Source organism: Triplophysa dalaica, chromosome 4, assembly GCF_015846415.1.
Source record: "Triplophysa dalaica isolate WHDGS20190420 chromosome 4, ASM1584641v1, whole genome shotgun sequence".
NCBI lineage: Eukaryota > Metazoa > Chordata > Actinopteri > Cypriniformes > Nemacheilidae > Triplophysa > Triplophysa dalaica.
In genome coordinates this window covers 6,986,628-7,013,810 of record NC_079545.1, presented here as the reverse complement: position 1 = coordinate 7,013,810, position 27,183 = coordinate 6,986,628, and the positions used below count along the sequence as shown (strand labels likewise).

Below are 27,183 nucleotides of genomic sequence, written 5' to 3'. Positions count from 1 at the left end.
AGAAAGGTTTGGAACAAACTGAGGGTGAGTAAATGATGACAAAAGTTTCGTTTTTGGGTGAGATATCACTTTGTGTTCAGCTGAATCGAAGCATATGCAAAAAGGTAAAGAAAGTTAAGACTTGAATAAGTTTTAAATTGTTAATGTATACAAGAGGCTACTTGGTTTCGGATATTTAGGTCCCAATGAAATGTCCTTCGTACATCTTTCTTTGTGGTTTAAGTACCAAAATATGCTTTTGGGACAATGTTCATTTACTGTATGACAATGGGTTTAAAATCTATGAATACAGTTTGATGAATTGCTTTTATGTGATGTCCAAAACTATACATGTATGTTAATAATCATTATACACAGAGAAACTGCATGTTTTTATGGTTTTGGACATTGTCCTTGATTTGAAATAGCAAAACAATTTCCTTGAAGATATGTTTAGACATTTGTGTATTATTGAACTGCCTAACTGGATGTCCTGAAACTCCATTGTGTATTTAAATGGCACCAATTGTACTGGAAAGGTTGTACACTCATATCTTGATATAACAAGTTTTCCTGTAACTGAGAAGTCATTTTGATGTTATCTGATAGACTGCATGGCCAGGTGCAAAATACACCCATAAATTTGATTATACAAAGTCTATTAATAAACTAAACTATAATCTTACTGTCTTGCAGGGACAATCTTTATTCATGTGGCCTTTATTTAATCTCCAAACTAGATTATGACAAAGTCAGTACTACACCTGTCATCATAGAAAAAATACATTAAATAATTTATTCATTTATTTTAACTTTCATATTCATACAGTTTTGAAAAAAGTCCTAGGCACAATGCTCTGGCAAAAATGTAATGTTCATATATTCTGTATATATATATATATATATATATATATATACACAAATTGTATATACAAAATATGTATATATATTTTCCAGGTAGTTTGTTCCAAGCATCTTGACGATTCATAACATGATCTATTCGTAATCCTGGAACAATGCTGAAAGGAATATGAAAGGGGCGGGGCGTTGTCTTAATATTCTAAATATGACCCTGTAGGTAGGCGGGGTCATTTGTTAAAACCAAGTTGTGTTTCGGTCAAACTGACCAAATGAGGCGTCCTCCCTCCTGACGGAAGAGTGACGTCACTTGCAGAGGGCGGGGTCGCGTCGGTAGACGGGCATTATCATCATGCAGGATACATTGTTGCACTTGCCGCCGCAATGATGTACGCGAACGAATAACAGGGAGACGCTGCAGGGACGGCGAGAGATTATTTGCTTATAAACGGATCCCCACGTATTTTTGCATCATGTCGGGTGGGGATCTTCGCGTTCTTCACCAGGAGCCCGGACAGGAGAGCCCGAGGATGCCGGCCTGGAAACGCGAGATCCTTGAGCGAAGGAAGGCGAAAGGCGGCGGGGCAGGTGCCGAGTCCGTCGCATCTCGACTTAACGGCGAGGCAACGGCAATCAGAAACAAGGATGATACTACAGGCGAACATTCAAGCAGGAATCACACTATTACTCCCGCCAGTCAGCACTTTGGTGGCAAGCGTACGACCAAAAGCCCGGATCTGTCACCGGTGAAAACAAAAGAGCACTGGCAGTCCGCGGACGCGAGCGACTCGGAGGAGAGAACGGTCAGAGACAACGGAGCGCAGGAGAGCCTGGTGCTGCATGAGAGCTTGGGTCCGCTGCAGGAAAACCCGTTCATGAAACTAGAGAAAGAGCGCAAAAAACGTCAGAGCCAAGACAACGCAAACCGTCCCGTTCAACACATATTGGAGTTATACGGGAGCGTTCCCGGATTGCGGACTATACGCGCTGATAATATCATCATCATTGAATCTGACCCGGATTACTTTACGGAAGGATGTGGTTTGAAGCATGCATCAAAACTGCCGCAGAACGGCTCGGTAAGCGGATATAGTTCTCTTAATGACCTGTTAGACCGGAGAGGTAGTCCGGTTACCGAGATACGGGCCAAGGAGGTGGTCGTTTATGATACGGGGCTAAGTAAAAGTGAGGAGAACCTCAGTACGCTGGGACGGCCGGATCCCGCCCATCTAGAGGGTCAGGGCAGGGTGAGTCGCATGCTACAGAAATTTGACAGAAATTATGGGAGGTTGCAAACCAAGTCACGCAGCACAGAAAACCTCCTGGACTTGGATTCTAGTCCTGTCCGCCCAAGATCCAAACACCAGCCAGATGTGGTGCCAAAAGCGAGTCAGCAACCCGGATCTCCTGTCCGTTCTTCATACGGCAAATTCTTCCAGAACAACCAGTCTTCCGTAACCAATCATCACGGCTCTCCCAGTGACTCTGGGAGCAGTACACCTGCGTCCGGATCCCCTCTGTTGGTGTCTTCCGCACGTAGACGTTTCGTAGGGAATGGGGGGTTGAGCCCGAGTGTGCGCCCCACGGAAGACAGTGACCGATCTCCTTCCAAGTTTGTTCGAGAACGAGACTGGGACAGCACAGATGGAGCGTCCAAAGCCAAGGTGCCATGCTCTCCGAGAGCCACCGAGCCCGTGCCGACTGTACTCCCAGCCCCACGTCGCCCCCTTTATCACCTAGCTTTGAGATACGGCCCTCCCCTCGCCCGGATCTTTCTCTCCTTCCGGCTGGTGACATACAGGCCCGTGCGCTCGCCAACTTGCGCCTCCAGTCTCGCAATTCCTTCACTGTCGTTCCCAAGAGTCGTGCGGCCATCTCATCTCCAGGAAACACAGCGCCCCCGAGCCCTGTCCTTTCTCCCCCATCCGCACGACCCCTGGGGGGCGTGGCAGTTTCAGAACCCGCAGTGCCAACCCCTCTGCCACCCACTTCTATTGCACACCCCATACCAAAACTTACAGAGAATGTGAATGTGGAAGCCAAAACGGAGACTTCACAACACACCCCATCTGCCATACCCAGCTCACCTGCTCCATCGTCTCCTCCATCATCCGGATCTCCCGTCAAATCGGTTCAATCTAAAGAAGAATCACCGGCTGATAAGCTGCCGGTAACTAACATCGATGACATTGTTATTGAGCCCACACCAACACCTCCAAGCCCTGCGGTGCAGAGGCGCAAAGGTAATACGTTTACAGTGGTTCCTAAACGAAGGTCCGAGGCCCATCCCACCACTCCTGATATCCAGGAGCCTGCCACAGACTCTCTGAGCACGTCACCTGTCTCACAGCCCCCCTACCCCCAACTGGGCACACAGCTTAAGAAACGCTATCCTGCTGCAGAGGAGATAGAGGTCATTGGGGGCTACCTCTCCCTTGGGCGATCGTGTCTCTCCAAGACAGGTTCAACAGGGAAGAAGGTAAATCTACTAATACAAAAATCCCAAAAAAATTTGATCAACATTTTTAGCTTTGTTTTACTTTGTCTATTTACTATGGGAAATAGTAATTTTGTGTGTGGGATGTGGATGTGCGAACTGTTCAAAGGTACTGTAAGTTAGGGTAAATGGGTAAGAAAGGCTGTTTAAACTTTTGAGGAAAATATTTGAACACATTTTGGATCTGGAAATCAAATGTAGTGGAATATGCCCGTTTTTACAGTATTGTCATAAACTGCACCTGTGTTACAAGAGCAACCATTTAAACTTGAGAGTAACTGACATTAAACATTTACTAAAATGACTTTGTAACCTATGGGTTAAAGTAATTACAAATACGATTGTGAAAAATAAAGTTAGATGTGAGAAAAAGTCTGGCATCATCATAAGGTTCTACTCGGTTTAATATTTTTGTTATAAGATGCTTGTAGTTGTTGAAACCAGTGTATATTCAAAAATTCTGTTTGAGGTTTTTAACTGTCATAGGCCTTGCCCATAGCATGTGCTTTTATTACAACTTTAATACATAATGAAATGTAAACGACAGTAAAGAACCTGCCAGGGACGTAAGGAGATTTATTATGGAAATTGAGTCATGTGCTCTGCTCTGAGTTCAGTGTTACTGAGGCCAAGTTCTCTTAGTTGGTGCATCGTGAAGGGAATGTGAAAAATAAACATTTGGCCGTTACCTTTTTCTGTGCGCCTCTTTAATGATTTGTTTAATTTGATTTAAAGGAATGTTTACATCTGTATTTGCAAAGATGAACTTGAGTTTCGTTTGGCTTGTTACATAATATTCCGCCATTCAAAAAGAACAGTCAAAGCAGGAAAGCAAAGATTAGCATAAGTTCTGTCGGGGCTGTCATAAATTCTTTACTGGTTATCAAACAAACCCCAAACAGTGCTCTTAAAAGATTTAGTTAACCAAAATACTCTGTCATCATTCACCTGCTGTCATGTTATGGAAACCTGTATATTCTCTTTTGTTTGCTGAACACAAAAGGAGGTATTTTATTGAATGTCCGGTTGGGTGAATTTATTACAATGGCAGTATGTCATGACTCACCATAACGTTTAATAAAGAGTTTCATCAAAAAGCCAACTGAAGTTTATTTTCAGATATTCCAAAAATTGTATGTTGTTGTTTCACATGAAAAATAAATTGAATGGGTATCTAAAGACTTGAAAGAGTAAATGATGACAGATTATTAATTTTCCGGTGGTATGGACATGGACGATGAAAACAAGTTCATTGAAGAATAAAATATAAGAATAAACCACTGGAATATACCGCAGACAATACTTTAATTTCAGAAAATGTACAGTTTTTTTTAGCCTTGATAACCATTTTAAAACCAATCACCCAGAAAACTAGCATTGCGATGGCATAGTGCACATTGCCCGTCATCTTCAAAAAATGAGAAAATCTTGTTTCTTGAATAACTTCATTGTGAAACGTATTCTTGTGCATTCAGTCGTTATGATTCAGGAAGTCATTAGTCTTTTGTGCAGTTTATGTCAAAGAATTTGAACTGAACCCATAAGGGAATCTTGCCAAGTTGTTGGTCACTGGCAGGAACCCCAATGTGTTGGATCTCACTGTTGGAGCTAACAGTGCGGGCTGTCTTTTCCCAAGTTCGGCTGTTGCTATTTTCTTGCTGTCAATTGTGTTTCTAGCCTTTACCTTATTAAGGATTGGCCCATGCCACACCTTTTGTTTCGTTGGGTTTTAAAAGTTTCATCAAAGCTCTTCCTGGTTTGGAGCTCAAACATGGAAGCAGCAATTATGACAAAATCAAGAGCATTGGAATGTGGGCAGTGTGTCCACGTGTTCTTAAAGGTATAGTTCACCCATAGACCCAAAGAACACACAAAAAAATGCCTTGGCATAGTTGCTGTGTGTTGCTAGGCTGTTGTGTATAGTTACTAGGGCTGAGTTGTAACTTAATGTCCCGGCCCAAGTAGAAAGTGCCCCCAGCATACCCTTATGTTTCAAATTACTTGTTTCATATCTGGGCAATCTTCTCACAAATTTGTTTAAAACAGTAAACAAAGCCAGCGTGTTGTCTGTCAGGGGCTTGTCTCTTGGGGTCTCTTGTGTTAGCTCATGAGAGCTTGGCTGGGGGTTGGGCTTACCGAAGGGTAATGACTATTGTCTTCCAAGGCTGGGCTCTTTGTGCTCTTTGGGTTGAGGGCATGGTGTTGTGTGTATTTTGACATTTAGGTTTTAGCTGTGCCTGAGGTTACACCCATGATGAAAATAGGGCAGTGTAATGTATATAGATCTCTGCCCACGATTATCTGTGCCTGATGTGTCTTAACCACAATAAAGGGATGTTCACAAAAGCTATTTGCTGTAACAAAGGAGACATAAGCGGTGGTGATGCCACGTGGTCACGTCCAGCGAGTCGGCGACGCAAAAAAGCTGAGTCAGAAGTTCACTTTATGCAAATGAATAGAAACTTGATGTTCCAAAAGGAGTAAAGAAAGTGGAACTCACATTGGCGGCCTCCTGACTTTAGTTGTTGAAGGTGGACGCCTACTAGCAACCAACAATAGTAACCCCTTCCAGTTATATAATACTGTAGGATGTGTGTGTATGTATTCATGGGAAAGATTAGATCTGCCAAATTTATATTACTAGTCTAGAGCGGTTTTGCCTCAGGACCCCAACTGTTCTTTGGACACCAAGCAGCACCCTGTACACAGTGGCGGATTTGGAAATATATTTATACTGTGTAGCTTTCATGTTTTTTAAGTAGATGAGCATATCCATCTAGACAATTCCATGTAAATGTTACCATGAATTTTTTTTACCAAAGGTTTTCACCTTAATGATAGCACAGATGTCAACATTTTGTGGTGTAAATACTCATTACTCATACTATAATTTTCTATACTCAGGTGAGGTGAATTGTCACACTCATAACGGTCCATATTCCTCATAGATGGGCACATGAAAATTACTAACTGTTTTATGTATTTATGTTACCAATTTGTGGGGTATTCCTTCAGCTTTGCGCATTTTCATTCACAGAAATCCTATAAAGTTCCTTTTTGTCAATATAAGGTCCTTTTTGTCATCCATAACACCTTTATTTCCCTTTTATAAAATAGGAAACTCGCGCAAGACTGATATTTTTCTGATGTTTAGACTAAAAAATGGTTTTGTAAAATATAAACAAATGGTTCAATATATTGGTAGCAAACACATTTTCTGGGAGTTTTTAATGTCACATCTACAACACAAAATGTCACATCCATAACGCTTTAATTTGGCTAGCCTCTAGCTAAAGTTGTGTGTGTGAACAGTTAATATGACTTTCCTGCATCACCAGGGTCACTACATCTGAGGTTGCTACATGTCTAAAACGTTCCTAAAAATACTAAATTGTTTAGCATGTAATATATTAGTTTCAAGTTGTATTTGTCACATACACCTTGCAGTGAAATGCTTTAAATATGCTAATAAATTTAAAAATGCTATTAGTAAAATATACAGGCGTAAAAAAATATATATTTAGAATTGTGATCTTAATATTAAAATAGTCATTCATAGTTTCTTCTTCTTCTTTGCCCAAGGCTTGAATATGTAAGCGGACCTTCGTCATGGTTTTTATTATTTGCTTTTATTATTATCCCTCTGTTGCTTATTTTAAAGGCTTCAGAGAGGGAGTGGTATATTGTAATGGTTAGTTTGCAGATGGTTAGTTTGACATTGCCCAACTTTAGTACGTATGTGCGTGCTTTACACAGGTAACAATTATGTTAGTGTGTGTGGATGTCCATCAGCACACTTTAGGATTATGTTTGCAGTTTAACCCTGCATCTCTCTGTTTGTTGTTGAGTGTAGTTTTATAGGTCTTTTATAGTAGTACCGGCCATATGCTGCGGTTACACTAGCCTTTTATTCCATTGACTTAAATTCATATGCTTGCAAAATTGCAAATATGGCAGACCGGAAACGCAAGCTCGGGCGATATTTTACCATGTTCCAAAGTTCAAGTTTGGTGAACTCTGATCTGCGAATCACATAAAGAATTATGACGACAGATATGTCACAGCATCGCAGCATTGTTGGTAATAAAAACTGTATCAAAAGCTACAATTTTGACATTTTTCAAAACCATTTGAGTCTTAAAAACATGTCAACCCTTCTCTTCCTATGGATGTGGTACTATCGGTGTGAAAGTCCACCATGTTTAATTATTGACCAGTCAGAATACCGTCTCCTCCATCATACACCACACCTCCCTCTTTCTTTCTTCTCCTTCACTTCCTCTTTAATACCCTTCCCCCGCCACCCCTCTCTTAATCGTACCACTGTCCTATAGGAAGTGTCTTATGACAGACGGCTGCTCTCTACCAGCTGTGTTTTTTTGTACTTTGCTTTCAGTATACACTATTGTGTCATGAACTTTGAAGATCATATACTTTTATGATGTATCCTACAATTTTGACACCATTGTGTAATCCCATATGGACCACTTCTGTGTGTGTGAGAGCCAGCCTGTCACATGGCTGCGGTGTCTACAATAGAGTCGATGTAATTAGAATTCAGACTGCAAAGCGCGACTGTCACTGTCATGTTTAATTCAGGACACACTCCAGTTTGTGTGTGAGTTTTTGTGTGCGACACTGAGGATCATAGAGAGCTACAGGGAGGAGAGAAAGTTGCAGACAAACTGAATATCACAGTGTTTTAGCATTAGTTTCATTATGGCTGTTACGTTAATTTGACTAAACCTTTGAAGTGGAAAAGACCATGATAAGAGAGACCATGTTAGAAAAGCATTGATGTCAATGTGGTGACATCAAATTAAAGGAATATTTAAGGCTCAAAGTTAAGCGTTTGTGCAGTGCTACAAAAAATGAAACTGGAAGTTCTTCAGGACTAGCGTTGGACCGGCATTGTATACGTCTTCGAAGTGGTCTTGTACAGCCCCTTGAATAAATATTTAAAACGATTTGGGACAAATATTATGTCATGTGATATTAAATTATAATATGTTAAATATAATTTTTAGCCAGATGGCGAATTACATGCAAAGTGTATGTGCACTGAGAGAAAACAATGTGTTTCTTTAAAAAAAATGTGTAACTTCTCGTCCAGGGTGTGAGACCCCCTTAAAGGGATAGTTCACTGAAAAAATAAAATTGTGTCATCAATTACTCACCCCCTAGTTGTCTCAAATCTGTATACATTTCTATGCTCGGTTGAACACAAAGTAAGATATTTGGAAGAATGTTAGCAACCGACAGATTTGAGGCACAATTGACTACCATAGGAGGAACAATTTAAATGGTAGTCAAAGGTGCCCCAGAACTGTTTGCTTTTTTACCATCCTCAAAATACCTTCTTTGTGTTAAACAGAACAAAAAAAATACACAATAATTGTTCCTACTATGGTAGTCAATGATGCCCCATATCTATTCTTCCAAATATCTTTCTTTGTGTTCAGCAGAACAAAGAAATGTATACAGATGTGGAACAACTCGAGGGTGAGCAATTCATGACAGAATTTAGTCTGAATGAATTCAATCACAGAAATCTTTTTCTAGCGTATTAGTTCTGCTCTAATGTTAAGTTAGTTCAATAACTAACTTAATTTACTAGATTTAAATGTACCTGGTAATATGACATAACGTATGAATTTGTGATGAATATTTTCTCCAAACGATTTACATACTGAAAGGCAATCTTTTGCGTAAAGCATTTGTGCTCTTGCTGATATGCATGGGTTTTTGCAGTTTCACATATGCTAATTTGTTGTTTGAGAGGTCAGCGTGAAATATCCTATGCAAATTTTACTCAAATAAACCTTAAGCATAACCCAAGCTCAGGGCTACACAAAAATACTAGCTGACCACTGTAGGTCACCACAGAATGAATGTGTTTTTGTGTTCCTTTCGCTGCTTCTCTGTGATAAGCTTCTTGATGGGAATCTTTTTCCCCACCTCTTTCTCCCTCTGTCTCTCTCTCGTTCTGTGTTTACTACTCGGAGAGGTATCAAACTTCCATCTTTTAGTTGATCTCTGCATGCACGCTTGCTCCATGTGTAGTTCCTCCTCCACTCTTTCCTTTAAAAATATCTGTGGTTCCTGTCTCCGAGCAACAGGGACCACAGTCTTTCTATCCTGTCATTAGAAATCCTAAATATGTAGGCTAACTGTGTCTTTTTGTTTCAAAAACACCATCTCCTCTCCTACTGTTCCAAACTTGCCATTGATTTATCAAACCAGCCGCTTCCAGTCAATTCCATAATTGACAGGATGCCTTAGACACATGTGAAATCTTCACACTTTTACATCTTTTAAGCTCACTGAGTGCTATTAATGTTACTAAAAGGAATTTGTATATTTTTTCATGCGGCTCAGTGGTTAGATCATAGCACTAGCAATGCCAAGGTCATGGGTTCGATCCCAGGGGAAATAAAAGAATAATACAATGCAATAAGTCGCTTTTGGATAAAAGCGTCTACCAAATGCGTAAATGTATATGTTTTATTTTTGAATAATTTATCAGCCTCCAGTCATTACTAGTTTACAGTCAAATCCAAGAACTGTTCTTGTGTTCCGTTTGCATTGTTTTGTTGTTGGTCTATGCAGACATACTGTATATCTGGGAATTATTTTGTGAAAAGATTTTTCCCATGGAGTTGCATTTTCCCGTTGTGTCTACATTTGAAAGTATTAAACTGGTGCACTAATTAAGAGGCTAGACTACTCTTGGTAAGTGTGGTTTGGCTGGGTGACTGGTCTGCTGACTGCAGAAGGTGTTGAGCTTCGAAGCTTTTATTGTTCTGAACTTGTTCTGAAATTTCTTAGTACAGGATTTACATTCACATTTTTTACATTTCCATCAGAATAAGCAGTTATAAAATAATTGTTTCTAAACACTACTGGTCTAATGTTTGCTGGACACGCAGATCTAGAATTTCCCAGTTCCTTATCAAACTCAAGCAATTGGTAATATTTGCGTTAGCATTACCATACAGCTGGCCAGAATTTCTAAACAGAATAATGTTTTAATAGCACCACCATGCTTGTAGTAATATCATGACTGTTTTATTTGTAAATTTTTGCCATAATCTTGATCTATATAAAACAATAACATCACTGACCTAATCTAATATTACAAAATATTATAGTAGGGCTGCCAAACGATTAATCACATCCAGAATTAAAGTTGTTGTTTGCAGTACATAATATTTGTCTGTGTTTTATATGTTTTATACATTTTGTATTTATAAAAAACATACTTATACATGTATACAGGGAATGTATACTTTATATTTGGCAATCATTTTAATTATATATAAATGTGTATTCATTTGTTTATTTTTCTTTTATATATGCATTTTTATATATTATGTAAACATAAACATTTAGTCTGGATGTGATTCATTGTTTGCATGTTACATTCAATTCTAAACCTATCTACTCCTATTCATTTATTCTGTAAAAGTAACATAGTAACATTCTTTTTCTCTTCAAATAGACGATGATGACATATTTTTGTAGCCCAACCCAGAAGTTAGCTTCACAGTGGTACCCTCAACAAAAGGCCAATCATATCTTTCCAAAGGTTTTTGGATTAACCTAAAATTAATGTCTGTGATCGACAATGCTTACATGTTTTGTCCAACAAGACATGAACAAAACCATTTGAATTTTTGATGCGAAATGATTAATGTCAACATCTGTAGACCCTTGTTAGCAACAGTCATTTTCAGGACATGTAAAAGCTTTTTAGAAAATCATGGGTGAAGCATTTTGTATGTGTTATGTGACGCGTTATGTGTATATGTTAATCACAGACCTTATTTTAGGTATTTAAACCAACAACTAATTAAAATTAATCAAAAACTTCATTAAAGTTCCGGTACTTAAATGCTTACTCGCTTCTTCCTTTTCGCCGACAAAATGACATCATGACTACAGCACTCCATCAGAAGCATGTTAGAGAAGGATTGGATATGACGAACACGTAAATATAAGTAGCACAGTACACAGCTATATAAGCATTTATATTTAGTATGTAATAAATATAAGTTTTTTTTTTAAAGTACTTCAACAATAGCAGACATAACTGTTGAACTTTGAAAGTATGCATCCTTGCGGTGTTTTTAAGCTAATATTAGCATTATTACAGGATCAAGTCTTATTGTATGCTTATTATAAGGGATGCACTGACAAGTACATTTTCGGCCGATAACCGATATAATATTTGAAGCCGATAACCGATATATTGGCGGATATACATTATCTAAATATTAATACAAAATTCCCTTAGAATCAAACAAAAGGCAAAAAGTGGACAACTGTTTTTTTAGAGTCTGATTCAAACAATATGCTTTTATTTCCTATAATTCACATATTTATATATACTGTATCTACTGTACCAACATCAATAATGTTTTGCTAATAGCAGTTAATGTGAATGATCACGAAAGGAAGATTGTACTGCACTGTATTTAACTGTGAGCAGCATGCAGCTGAAGACATTTACTTTTCCATTCATGCATTTGGCAGATGCTTTTATCCAAAGCGACTTGCATTATACTATACATTGTATTTGAGTATGTGCAATCCGCAGGGATCGAACCCTTGACCTTGGCGTTGTTAGCACCGTCCTCTAACCACTGAGCTACAGGAAAGTTTAACCAAAGGAAAGTATTTAAATAAAATAGAACATTAAAGATTTCAAATGAACATTTATCCACCGATGCCGATGTGTGTTGTAAAAGTATTGTATTTTGAATGTAATTTTTGCTTGTGGTTAACCCTCACTTGGAATATCATTGGTTAAAATCCTACATCTTATACACTATAGCTGAATATTCAGGGCTGCTTTTTTTATAACGTGTGAGGTAAAATTTCACAGGGTCGCGTGCGAGTGCCTTAAATGAACTTTTGCTCCCGCCAAAGATTATTTTTAACATTTAATGTGATTTATGAGTAGTGAATGACGCACTCAAGATTCAAGATTCAAAGTAGCTTTATTGTCATGATAAAACAAAATTTACATGGCCAAATCACAGGAGAAATAAATACAGACTTGGATAAAAATCAAATAAAAGTGTAATATACATATCAATATAAACAGAAAAAGAGCAAAGTATTGATGACAGTTCTCAGCGAGGGTGACGGGATCCTGTCATATAGTGTCAGTTTGTATGTGTTGTGTCATTGTTTTCATCTTTGTGATGGAGTGTCTCTGTATCGCTGTTCTTAAGATGAGTGTAGAATTGAATAGCTCTTTTTGTATTTGAATTATTAGAGGATATAGTCCTAATTCTTCTCTGCAGGCGTTGTTTGGAGTTTTTCGCTGTATCCGTAGAATGTTCTTATACATTTCTGTTTGCAGACTCTCTATTGCGTGTTTGTCCCATTTGGTGAACTCATGGATTATTTTCAGCCAGATTTCAGTTGGGATGTCAATTTTGATATTTTTTTGATGGCGTAAAAGGCTCTTCGTGCCTTGTGTCTCAGGTCATTCACAGCCTTGTTTATGTTTCCAGTGTAATGTTTATACCAAGACAGAAGACAGAATCCATGTTTCACGTGGCGCATTCAGAGAATATTTTTACCTGAATTACAGCTGGGTGTGAATGTGCTCAAAAACATGTTGCCTTTCCTTTCCTTACCGCACATGCAGCTGAAATAAAGAAAAATCCTATCCAGTGTAATGTTTTCCTTGTTAACCTTGTTAAAATCTTTTGCGATGTCCTGACAGCTGTGCAAACAAACAGCGTTTCAGTGTCCGCTAATGTTCGATTCGCTACGTAATGACTCATTTGAAGCGATAAATGTTGTTGAAACAACTCACTGACTGAACCCAGCAAATCAGTTACTCAAAACAGCTCAGAACACAAGCGTGCTTAGAACATTTAACAACAGTGGTTAGTAAGATTAAGTATTTAAAGTTGATTTATGACAATGTGTTGTAAAGTACATATAAAATAATTTAGTTCGGAGTTACTTTTGAGTTTTGAGCTATAGCTAATTTGATTTAATTTTATGTGATAAAAATAAACAAGGCCAGAGGCGAAATTACTGCTCTTTGGAATAGAGGGCAATAAAGGAGGACTGTGTCAGATCATTTCATAGCCAATATATAACTAAAATATAAAACGAATATGAAGTGGTCTATAGCCAATTATTTTAAAAGACGGAGTGAAAAATGAACAGAACGATTCATCAACTGAGGTCATTATGCAAGGGCTTTATGACTACTATAAAATAGGGTGCGACCAAATTGTAAGTTGGTTCAACCGACTGAGAAAGTGGATCGCACAAGTGGGAAAAATTAGTCTAGAGCTCTAAACATAAAGTTTTGAGTATGTTCTGACTTTGGACATCATTGGAGATTATGGAATCTTACGCTGTCACGCTTGGTTAGGACAAGGATACACACCATTGCTGTGGTGATGTTCTTCAGAGGTGGAGTTGGATCTGATGAATATTTGAAGCCATGCATCATTGACAGCATGCTGATATCTCATTAATTTACTGTCTATGACTATGATGTACAAACATCCTTCTTAACAACAAACAAAAAACACATGCTGTTCATTTCTAATACACACCCTTACAGTCCCGGCTTCCACACCGTGTACCCTTTCTTGTGCTTTTGATGAGGGAAATACCTGCAGTACACACAACACAGAACAGTATCTGTAATATTTGTTTGTTTACATTTCATATTACTGTATGTGATCATACACATATACACATGGGGCTGAATCATCCAGCTCCCATACTTAAGATGCAACAATGTGTGTGTGTGTTTGTACCAGCTGTAGAATGCTTAGGGATTTCTAATATTAAACACGCTGGCTGCAGATTACCTCTAATCAGGCATCTGTTCAGTCTGCTTTAAACCTCAACGAGAAGACGGAACAGTCATTCCCCTTACAGACACACACACAGCTTAGACAATTACTTGCCAGCATTTCTGATTCACATCGTGCTGCCAACAACCGGTTGTAAGGGAAATCCCCTAAGTCTGTGTGTTTGACATACAGTCTGAACCTGGTTCACATCAGGACAGTGTTTTTGGCATACTCTGTCATGCCTTTTTATACTGTATAACAGACAAAGTTGTCTGTTTTAATACACTTTAATTTTCTATAAATGCATTATAAACAGTAATATATAATAAACATGTATATTTAAAAAACAGCAGATTGATTCATTATAAGGTGCAGTTCACTCCAAAAGTAACATCATTATTTGCTCACTGTCGCTTTATATTGCAGATTTTGAAGTCTCTAATAACTTTGTGTGGGGAACATAACCAATGTTAAGTCTTTATTTATCTATCACATATTCAATTTTAAAAGGGACAAAAAAATGCTCATTTACAACCACTTTTCAGTTTTCAGACATGACTTATGTTTGTTAAACCTTTTAAACGTTTATGAGAGAATGACATCAACATCGATGCTTAATTCGTTTCACATCAACTTTTATTTTAATTGATGGGCTTAATTTTTTTGAAGAAACCTAATTTAATGTTGAACTTTAAGGCTTAAAGTTCAAAATGAAAGTAGATATTTTTAAAATAAGCACTGTTGGAAAGATGTGTGTTCCGAACATTTTTCCATGTAATGCTTGGCCTGCTAATAAGGAATTTCTCTTTTCTTACACTGTTTTTGTTTTCAAATATTTGTTCAAAAAGTGATGTACTAGGTGAAATGCTTGAAACTATAACACTGATCTCAGGCATCTAAGGCTTGCTGAATAGTCAGGAAGTGTGCCAGGCCAAAAATGACCAAATAACTCCACACTGGATACTGTGTTTCACTGCCAGTTTCAGGGAATTGTGCTTCAGATGTTGTGGGTTGAAAATAGTTGATGGCAGTTACAGAATGAGCAAAATAAGTAACAAGGGAAGTTCTGTTTGGGTGTGTGACTAAAAAACATCTTTTGATAAAGGCCAGGGTTTACACATGAAGAATGTGAAACCATTTGAAGAACAAAAATATTTTTATAAAAAGTCAAATGTTGACCTAAAAGCTGTGCTCTATTTGCCGCCAACCCAATATAATTCAGGTATCTCTTTTTGTTTTTAGAAGGAACTAAAACGTGTCTTTGCCATGTTGGCAATAATGATAAATGCTCCTTAACAAAAGGATAGTGTAGTCCCACAATGATCCAATTAAAAATCAGTAGTTACCTAAAAATCCCAAGACACTCAGAATTTGCTTCGGAGTTGGACAAATTTGCATTAAGAAATGAGTAAAAATTTAAATGTGCAAATTCAACAAGACTGCTGCCAAAGAGCTGTGTTCTGAAATACAGCCTTTCAAATGAGCATTATAAACATATTTTGTTTCAAACGATCTCTAAATCCAGCGCTATAACCAGCATTTATTTAACATTCATCACCCAAATGCAGTGACCAAACAAACAGCTGAACTTCGCGAACGTATGCTCTCTCTCTCTCTTGCTTAAAATTGAAAGTGACGTCTGCGCATGTTCCTTCTCCTGCTCTCATGTGGCCGTGCCGCGTGCTTTTACGGGAGAATAGTCCAATAAGGGACTAAGAAAAGTTGATGTGAAATAGTTTTATATGTTCGTAAAAAACTTTCCGAAACATGTACAGTTGAAAGAAAAAGTATGTGAACCCTTTGGGCTTACTTGGATTTCTTCATAAATTGGTCATAGAATGTGTTCTGATCTTCATCTAAGTCACAACAATAGAGAAACACAGTCTGCTTAAACTAATACCGCACAAACATTATACGTTTTCATGTTTTTATTGAACACAACATGTAAACATTCATAGTGCAGGGTGGAAAAAGTATGTGAAACCCTAGGCTAATGACTTCTCCAAGAGCTAATTGGAGCCAGGAGTCAGCCAACCTGGGTTCCAATCAATGTGATGAGATTGGATGTGATGATTAAAGCTGGCCTGTCCAATAAAAAACACACACCAGTTTTAAGTTTGCTGTTCTGAAGAAGCGTTGTCTGATGTGAACCATGCCTCGCACAAAAGAGCTCTCAGAAGACCTAAGATCAAGAATTGTTGACTTACATAAAGCTGGAAAGGGCTACAAAAGTATATCTAAAAGCCTTGATGTCCATGTGTCCACGGTAAGACAGATTGTCTACAAATGGAGAAAGTTCAGCACTGTTGCTACACTCCCTAGGCGTGGTCGTCCTGTAAAGATGACTGCGAGAGCACAGCGCAGAATGCTCAATGAGGTGAAGAAGAATCCTAGAGTGTCAGCTAAACACTTACAGAAATCTCTGGCACATGCTAAAATTTTTGTTGACAAATCTACAATAAAGAAAACATTAAACAAGAATGGACTTCATGGGAGGATACCACGGAGGAAGCCACTGCTGTCCAAAAAAAACATTGCAGCACGTTTGAAGTTTGCAAAAGAGCACCTGGATGTTCCACAGCACTGTTGGCAAAACATTCTGTGGACAGATGAAACCAAAATTGAGTTGTTTGGAAAGAACACACAACGCTATGTGTGGAGAACAAATGGCACAGCACACCAACATCAAAACCTCATCCCAACTGGGAAATATGGTGGAGGGGGCATCATGGTTTGGGGCTGCTTTGCTGCCTCAGGCCCTGGACGGATTACTGTCATCGATGGAAAAATGAATTCCAAAGTTTATCAAGACATTTTGCAGGAAAACTTAAGACCATCTGTCCGCCCACTGAAATTTAACAGAGGATGGACGATGCAACAGGACAACGACCCAAAGCATAGAAGTAAATCAACAAAAGAATGGCTTCAACAGAAGAAAATACGCCTTCTGGAGTGGCCCAGTCAGAGTCCTGACCTCAACCCGATTGAGATGCTGTGGCATGACCTCAAGAGAGCGATTCACACCAGACATTCCAAGAATATTGCTGAACTGAAACACTTTTGTAAAGAGGAATGGTCCAAAATTTCTCCTGACCGTTGTGCAGGTCTGATCTGCAACTATAGGAAACGTTTGGTTGAGGTTATTGCTGCCAAAGGAGGGTCAACCAGTTATTAAACCCAAAGGTTCACATACTTTTTCCACCCTGCACTATGAATGTTTACATGTTGTGTTCAATAAAAACATGAAAATGTATAATGTTTGTGCGGTATTAGTTTAAGCAGACTGTGTTTCTCTATTGTTGTGACTTAGATGAAGATCAGAACACATTTTATGACCAATTTATGAAGAAATCCAAGTAAGCCCAAAGGGTTCACATACTTTTTCTTTCAACTGGATGATTGCTGGTGGAGTGTATCGAGCACAGAAATACTACGTAATAAGCCCAACTCGTTTTTTGACCATGTTAAGCATGAGAAGACAGCACGTTTAACATTGTAAAGAAGTCAGAATGCATGACACATCGTTGCACGACCGCTTAAAATAATAAACCTTTTGATTAAGCAACATTTATTATTTAATTTAATATATTTTTAATAATACTTATTTATGTTTAAATATGTAATGAAAAAACTTTTTTACATTTTATTTGTTACATTAATAAAGGGACAAACATATTATTAACATGTTTATATTGAATTCCAAAATAAAAAAGGAGAAGTGTTTGAAGGCACTGGATCTCTTATTTCAGAAAGCACAATGCATAGTTAATCTATGATGTGTCATGTTCTGTCTTGTGTCATTTTTTATAGAAAGAGGTACAGATTTGACTCCACACCCAGTTCATGCCTATTGTGTTACATAATCACAGTAGATGCCATTGAATTACTAGAGGAAAGCATGGCTCTTACAACACCCCTAAATAGGTTATGGATATAGTGATGCACTGTATTCAATCATAGTGAAATAGAGGAAAATGTAATACCTTGTAAATGTTTTCAGAGAGCGTTTCTTTACAATACCGGGGTTGTCACTAGAACTTGATACCATTACCAATGAATTTCTTTTTTTAAGTTCACATCAATTTGGCATAAAATGTAATATCCAGTCATAAAAAAGCGAGAAATAAATTAAAAGCAATAAAACAAGTCTGTAGTTTGCACCAGCGATACTGAAAATGCTGTAATTTTAGTATTGACCTGTGCTATTGACATTGTGTGTATTACAGGCCTGTAATTGATTCCACACAGCTAGTTCCACGCAGTTATTTATTTTTTACCATGGAGATTAGAACGTCATTGATACTTAGTGTGATTTGTTTTACAATCTACTTCTTAACAACATGACAACAATAAAGATAATAAAAATTTAGTAATGTCTGAAAGATTTTTAAAGTCCCCTTTAAAGGAAAAATATAAAACCTTTGTGTGAACAAACTATAAACATTATTTACTAAATATGAATGATATAAAAAGTGTAATATTTAATTTATTTCAAAGATTTCATATTTTAAAACACATTCCTCCATAAAATTATCATTAGATATGTTTGGGATCTCTGATATAAAAACATGCAATGAAGGCTGATGCATGTTAACCTTTTATATGCCACAATTCCAGTTAGGTCTATTTATGCAATGTTTAATATGTTAAATAAAATTCAAATGCTGTTAGGGTATGCCTATTTAGTGATACAAGGGATGGTTTTAGTGTCACTAAACCCTGCTTATTGGGCTTTGATTTGTAGGTCAAACGAACGATTTAATATAATTAATTTCATAATAAAGCCTACTATTGTTGGAGTAAGGACAAAACTAATGAAAATCCCAGTTTAACATGATGGTTAGCTGTTATAGTGAATATAAAGGGATGTTTATTGCACTAATGGCCTTTATCCGGTTGTTTTGCTAGGTGTGGTGTGCAGCAGTGTTTTCTCAGTCTTCCTGTATGAAGCGTATGTATGTTATTTTATTGAGAACATGTGATGGAGATTATGGTAGATTTAGGACAAAGCTAAACCTGGGCTTAAAGGTTCAGTCAGTGAAATCTAGCGGCAAGGTTGCGAATTGCAACAAACCGCTCACTCCTACCCCCCCTCTCCACTCCGAAACACTGTAATGGCTGACAGAACATGGCGATTTACATGCAAGGGGACCCGCGGTGTATGTAGATCGCGATCGCGATCTCGACTCGAACACCCACACGATCTCATGAATGAAAAACAACGATTCTCGTGTGTCTATTCACTTATACCTCGGACTAAAATCATAACGCTTCAATATGTGCTGTTGCTGCCGCAGAAGCAGAGAACGCATTATTATCATAAGGTATTTAACGACGTCACAAACAGTCGTTTTAACCACACACTATCATTATTTCTGTGTCAAATGTTCACAGAAGTACTAGGATTAAAGCAGAGAGTTGCCAACTCACACGCATGAGACGCGTTAACATGCTTCACATCTTAACTAGACAGTTTTGAAACTAAACTAACGATTGCAGTTTGTAGCGCGGACAAATCAGACTGCATGCTTATATCCGTCATATGGTAAATACGTCATCGGCGTGTGTGGCGCAAATCACTGTATTGACGCTAATAGAGAAGCTGCGCTATTAGAGCTCTTCATCAAGTTGCACAGCATTTCATGTTTTAAGGTTATTTTAAACTGTTTAGAGATGAGAATAGTGCGTTTGTAATGTTTATCAGTAGTGTCTTTCTTTAAAGATCCTTTCAAGCAGTCTGTAGATATCAGGCACATTTATAAATCTTTCTAAAGACCTTTAATTGCAAGTGTCCCCTTATGAATTTGTTTTACCTCATTTTATTTCAATGCATTAATACTTTTTAGGAAGTTAAACTTTTGCATTTAAAGTAAAAAAGAAAAGACAAACTTTATTTTACTCATGCAATTCGCGGTTAAAAAATTCTCACAATAGTTATTGTGGGTTAACCATGAAATATGTAATAATTTTGATGCAAAGTCCTACATAAGACATACCCAAATAAACTATTTTTTGTCAGAACATTTAGAAAATGATGTATTACTTTCAGTCATCATTCAGAATCGTAAAAGAATCGCAATCTCTATTTGAAACAAAATAATCTGGATTCTCAATTTATCCAGAATCGTGCAACTCTACATCAAGACACGATTTTAGCTGTAATTTGTTTTAGCAATATAGATAATATGGTTGTCTTTCTTGGTTTATTTCTGAATTTTCCTTTACGTCAATCTCCATTTCATCTTTTATGAGCAAGATTGATCTGATTCAAAGTCTGATAATTTCAGTTAATCTCAGAACAAGTCATAGATAGACATAAATAAAGCAATAAGGAAACAATGCAGTCTGTTAATGCTTAATTTTTGACTAACTATTTCCCTTAATTTGCATTGTGTACTCAGCAGTCAAAGTGCCTATGTTACCATAGATCCCTGGTCTTGATAAACATAAACAAGTGGACATGTTTGGTAAAACTTTCCAGAACGAATGTCTCTTTTTGGCCCGCATCTGCCTTGTTATATTCTAATATACTATTGTAACAGTTAAAAGTGTGGACCAATTTTTTGTCACACAACTCATCATTTATTTTACAGCCGCGTAAAAAAAATTATTTTTATTTATTCAGTATTTTTTTATAGATGTATTGTGGCCATTTCAGTCATATTTCTGTTGAATTTCAACAAAACCAAGCCTTAGGCGTTAAAGTCATCCAACAGTACTGTGTAGTGTTATCACATAAAAGTATAAATTGTGAACTTTTCCTAAATACTTTACAGTTGTATCAGGTCTGAAAAAATACAGAGCATCTTTTCTGTTATTTTGACCTGTGTCAAAATAGAAACAATATGTTTTTTTGAAATTTGGGAGTAATATTTTAGCAGTTCACAGAATTAAAATGGTCTTTAAAATTATCTTTTATTTTGTTGGGGTCACAACAGATATGTGACCCTGGATCACTAAACCAGTCTCAAGTAGCACAGGAACATTTTTAGTGAAAGACAAAAGTACATTGTATGAGTCAAAATTATCGATTTTTCTTTTATGCCAGAAATCATAAGAATATTAAGTAAAGATCATGTTCCATGAAGATATTTTGTAAATTTCCTATCTTAAATATATAAAAACTTTATTTTTGTGAGTGGATGGTCTGCCACAGTGCCCCTGATTAACAACTTCAAAGGCAATTTTCTCGATATTTTGATTTTGTTTTACTCTCAGATTTCAGAGTTTTTAACGGTTGTATCTCAGCCAGATTTTGTCATATTCTAACACCTCATACATCAATAGAAAGAAAATGTATTCAGCATTCAGATTTTGTAAAGACTTAAAACATACATAAAACATGATTCAGCATGCCTCTTTTAGATTCAGTTCCTGGTAAAATACATATTTTGTCGCAAATTTTGTCACATTCAACAGTATTTGAAAACTTTTTAATATGATGGCCACTTGTTGGCAGTTCTCTAGTTTCTGGTTTGTGTTTTAAAAAACAATTTGTTACGGAATTTATATGGTTGCGAAAAGTAACTTCATCCTGGAATTTTATTTCTGTCTGTAGTCCTGTGTCAACATTGTTTTTACCTGAGAACAAAATTTGAGTAGCTTTTGGGACTGTTTGGATATCTGTTTTTCTCTCTGAATGTGTTCTTGTTTTGCCAGGTTTACTTGTGAGAGACTATTACGTTGTGTTTTTCATTTTCAGTTTTGAATGTGGGAAATTCACATTTTTGTTTTAATATGATACAATGTGTTTAATGGAATCTGAAAAAACGACTCTTATATAAGTAGCTGAAAGCATCATCAAAACACTAAATATTAAATAAATATGGAATATACAAAACTTTGTTAGTGACGGATGAGGCGTACAGAATTCTCAAGTAGCGAGTCTGAATCCTAACACATTGATCTCTTGCTCCATCACAGCTGAAAATATCCTTCAATGAGTCTAGCCTGCAGAGGACTTATGAATATCCGTCGGAGAACAGCGTTTGGGACAGTGGAGAGGAGGATGAGGAAGGAGAGGGAAGAGGAGGAGAAGATGGAAAGATCAGCACTGGGAGGATAAACATTCCTCGCGCCAGCTACACAAGCTCACCCACTCACTCCAACAACGCCACGGGTGAGTAATGGATGAATGACGGGAAGTGGACAGAATGAGAGGAAGACAGAAGAGAGATGGAAGTATAAAGCAGAGAAATGATGGAACAGGATATAGATTTTTTACAGAGAAACATTCTTCCAAAAACAAAAGGAGGCATTTAGCAGAATGTCAGAACTGTTGGTCTCCATACAATGAAAGTAAATGACGACAGGCACCAAAAATGACAAAAAGGTAGTTCATACAAGTAGTCAACATGATACATGCACTATTTTCCAAGTTTCCTAAACCAGCTTTGTATAAAGAACGGAGTCATTTTTGATGTTTAACAGCCACCCTTATTCACCTTCAGTACATTTACTGTATATAAAAACGTAAAACTTGAATGTTCTGCTCTTGTTTTTCACAGAACAAAAAAATCATATGAAAAGAGATGAGGGCGAGAAAGTGATGAAAGATAGTGTATTGGTTTTTATTATCGCTCTATAAAGCAATAACATTCTTTATATGCTACATATTAACTTGACTACATCTTTAGTTTGGTTCATTGTTGACACCTGCTGGTCAGTCATGTCATTTTCTTTCTGGTGGTAAACATGGACACTTAGCATCAGGATCTAATGTAAACAATAAATAATGACAAATTCATTTTTCAGTTAATACGAGGTCATGCAAACTGTGTTTGATTAATATACAAATCAGACAAATAATAAGTCCATCATCTCATATCTTTCAGATTTGTCCAGTTACACACCTAAACACTCAGTGGATTTTAACACATGGCAAGAACACAAGCTCAACGAGACTGCTGCCAGAGAGGAAGATCATTCGCAAAGTACAGATGAGGTCATGGTAAGTTAAAAGAATACATACACACATGTACTCTTGAAAAAATGGCTGGCATCTTCTGTATGGTTGCCAGTTACTGTTACTGTACTATGTTGCTGAGGTGATCTGATGGGGTTGCTCACTGGTCACTGGGAGGCAAAAATGAAAATTGTTATTCCATATCACTCATCTACAGACTATAAGCTTGGAGGTATCAAAGGGATAGTTCACCCAAAAATTGTAATTCTGCAATTTATTTACTCTCATGGTCACAAAACTTGACTCTATGGCTCTTTCGTCTCTGGCAGTGTTTCTTAAACTGGGGGCCCCAAGATGGATCCATGGGGGTCACAGATATTTAGAAATGTATCATAATTTATGCGATCAAACATCAGAAAAAAAGCCCACCAACCATAAGTATTGATGTTACAGCTTTGTATAACTGAATATTTTTTTTATTTAATTAAAATACTATAAGATATAAGTCTTTATGGGGGGGGACCCTACACAAAGGGGACCTTACAACGAAAACGTTTGAGAACCACTGGTCTGTAGAACACAATTTTTTTTAAATGTCTTTGTTTTATGTACATACTAGTAATACCACAATTCACAATATAATATTAAACCATTAAGTACGACAGTCACGATTTAATATGCCTTTGTGAATTTTGGATTTCGTTTTCAAGTAAAATCAAGAGAATATTGCAATAAGAAAAATGTATTTACTGTTTCTGCCACACAAGCATAGCATTTCAAAAACACCCAGAACCATCAGAACCGAACTGAACCAAAATAGTTAATGCCAAGGTATGTATTCAACCGTATTGGCTGTATTGTGGCGTCCCATAAACATACAGTGGAAGTCAATGGTGGCCAGTAGTATTTGGTTAGCAACGTTCTTCAAAATATCTTCTTTTGTGTGCAGCAGAAGTAAGTTAGTCATACTGGTTTGGAATGACAATGGCACAAGCATAAATAATGAAAAAGTTTTCAATTTTGGCTTTACTATCCCTCATATTGTGTAAGTGAGAAATTTAGTTCCATGGCTTGATTTTGTTTTCTTTTCTAGCTGACACCTGCTGATAGTTCCTCACTCTCAGACTACAGCAGCGAACCAGCCCTCTTCTTCTAAGCTTTCCAGACATTTGGGATATACCGGACCAACCACTGCCTGCCCTCACCAGCCTGGATACAAAGCAACAGGTCATCCTGAACAACAGGACACGTAGCAACCAGCACGTAAACATACATTCCGTATTCTGAGTGTAATACAGCATCAACAGCAGGACTGTCCACATCCTACACAGCTGATCATGTATCATTCACTAATTTGACTTCCTGTTAAAACCGATTGTGATTGTGATGGACTCCGGTAATGTGGAAAACAGCTTGAATAGCCATTCAGCCGTTCAATTCTCTTGCTATGTATGTAATCCTCATCTCATAAAAGTGACCAAATTCCTAAAAGATGGAAAGCTTGGCTGTCGTTAAATAGAAAAGGAAACTGTGTCTAATGTCACTCCAAGAGGATAAGTGCGTAGTACATCAACAATGAAAACAAAATGACCGTTGACGGGTGCCACAATGTTTATTCTTCGTGACTTTTTGTACGTGCATGTGTAGGTCTCTGTGAATAAGGCTAACAACCGTATAATTTCTCAGTTGTGAATGTTTTCTTTTGTGGTTCATTCAAGTTGGTAGACGTTTATGAAATAGGCTGGAGAAAATGTCACCCTCTATGATATACAGATGAAATGCTAACATGTTAATTGTCTCGAATTAGCAACTTTTTGCGGACGTGTATTCTGGTAAATTGAAAGAGTTGGTATGCACTTGACATTGGTGTAACCCACCGATAGCTATGGGGTGAATCTCACGAAAACATGCTCAGGTTACATTTTACCCCAAAATAAAAGAATTTGAATTGCCATTTTCATTAAAACATTGTACCATAGTTAAAAAAAAAAGCAATACTGAAACGCAATCTCTAACTGTCAGTTGCACAAAAACATACAAATGAGATTTTAAAAACATTCTTGTTAAAATATTTTATAAGAATTGGGTGGAAAATATGTTATATTTGTTATAATAAAACAGGCTTCTTTAATATATAACCTATTTTACCAACACAGTCTCATGGGAAGTTTTCCCCTGTGATGTTAGTTTTAGGAGCAGGGTTAGAGTAGCCATTTATCGTTGTTTTGGCACCTCGTGAAACTCAAGTTTTTAGCAAAATGCGGCTGTTATTTTAGGATTTCGGGGGAAGTAAGGTGTTGGTTAGCCACATCCTAAAATATTTATGACTTCTTTTGATATCAGGTTATAAATATATAAATGTAAATACAAATTCATTGGGTTGATATTACGGTGTACTATATAAAGAATTTTCACAGACATGTTCTTGGCTGGTTTTCGTGAGATTTACTCTACATTGAGACTTGTTGGTGCTGCCAACCAAGGCAATTTGTCAGTTGTCTTGTACTTCAACTGTTTGTCTTTTCATCCTTGTTCTTGCAGTACAAAATGGGAGTGGACAATTTTAATCATAAAGGGAACATTTTATTTTGTGAGTGGGCCATGTGTGTGTTTGTGAACGAAGACTGACAATGTACACAATGCCAACTGACTCAGATGTATCTTATCTAATAACTGGCTTTGCCATACCTGCTCACCTGTTCCCTGAAGCCTCTCCGACCAGTATTGATGTACAGTTTGTACATTCCAGGATGTTCCCTAATTTATTTAATTCATCTCTTTTCACGTTTTAAGTCAATGAGCAAACATCTGAAATGAAAAATAGCACCAAGTTGCTTCGGGATCTTGTTTTGTTTATAATTTTACATCATGTATTAGGTTACATGAGTTCTGTTAGGATATCTTAGAATTTTGTCCTGTACATTTGTATTCATTCATTTGCACTCTGTTTTTGCTTTATTTTGCACCTTACACAGTCATGGTTGATAGCTGGAAGCTTCTCACTCGGTTAAAATAATCTTGGTCTTTTACATATACGTCTTCACAAACGTTTAGGTTCTTTATTTGTTTTAGGTTTATATTGGTAGGTTTTCAGCAAAAAAACTGAAGTTTCCCAAATCCAGATTAGAAACATAGATTTACACTTACTAGGCCAAAACTGTGATGACCTATACATTCTGTTCTCTGAAACTGTTTTATTATTTAAGATACTGGCTTTGTTCACTCTGCACAGTTCTGATTTGTTTCATTTTAAGAACATAATTCAGTCTCAAAGTATGTTCTGTAAATTTAGACAGTTTATTCAGACACTCAATTTCCAGTATATCTACACTATTTGCCATAGTAACGACGTTAACGTCAACACCATGCCAAGAGTCTTTGTGGAAGTGATGACAGAAATCTGAGTGTCCTGTGCTCATGTCTCGTCATATCGACATTTTGTTGTGGTTTCTGATGCATTCCTGTATTTTCTACACATTCGTGACTGAATTGGAACACAGTAGACACATCTGTACATTGTTAATGATATTAAATGTTATGCCCTGAAAAAAAACTGTTGTGACCATTTAGACAAAGAGATTTTCTCAAGAATCCTAACGGGATTTTGATTGAGTTTGAAAAAAACAAATCCGTTTTTGGCTGCCAGTGTGAACAAAACCCTTTAATACAATATTACTAAATGGGGAAATTTTACTTTAGAACAAAACTTTGAAATAAGTGTTGTCGAATTCATTTCTTGCAATGTGGTACCACAGTTAGTTTCTTAAGCACTCAACTCTTTTTGTACAACAGATCATCCAAATGTTGTTAGCAAACATATAATATTCATGAGGGATGTATATTATAAGCTCGACGGGGTTGGAAACTATTGCTTTTGTGTCTTATGATGCAACTTCAAGTGCTTCATTGGCTCCTGTAACTCCAGCCAAGCATCAAGCTGCTCATTACTCTGGTGGGAAGTTATTGTACTGTATGTCAAACCTTTTCTCGTCCTTTCTGTTTACTATGTCAAGAGAATATTAAATGTTCAAATTGTTTTTGAGGAATTCAAAGGAAAAAATATCAGAAACAAGGAAATGTTCAATAAACAGATGAATGATATCATA

At 37.1% G+C, this 27,183-nt stretch overlaps 1 protein-coding gene across 1 annotated transcript; it reads left to right on the top strand.

The window, feature by feature from the left end:
- The first annotated feature begins 1,176 nt into the window (after window positions 1-1,176).
- tprn (taperin) lies at window positions 1,177-27,183 on the top strand. The gene is given in 5 exon segments (XM_056745137.1): window positions 1,177-2,514; window positions 2,517-3,316; window positions 22,096-22,291; window positions 23,007-23,122; window positions 24,171-27,183. Coding segments are annotated over 5 exon segments (2,379 nt in total). The 5' UTR covers window positions 1,177-1,310; the 3' UTR covers window positions 24,234-27,183.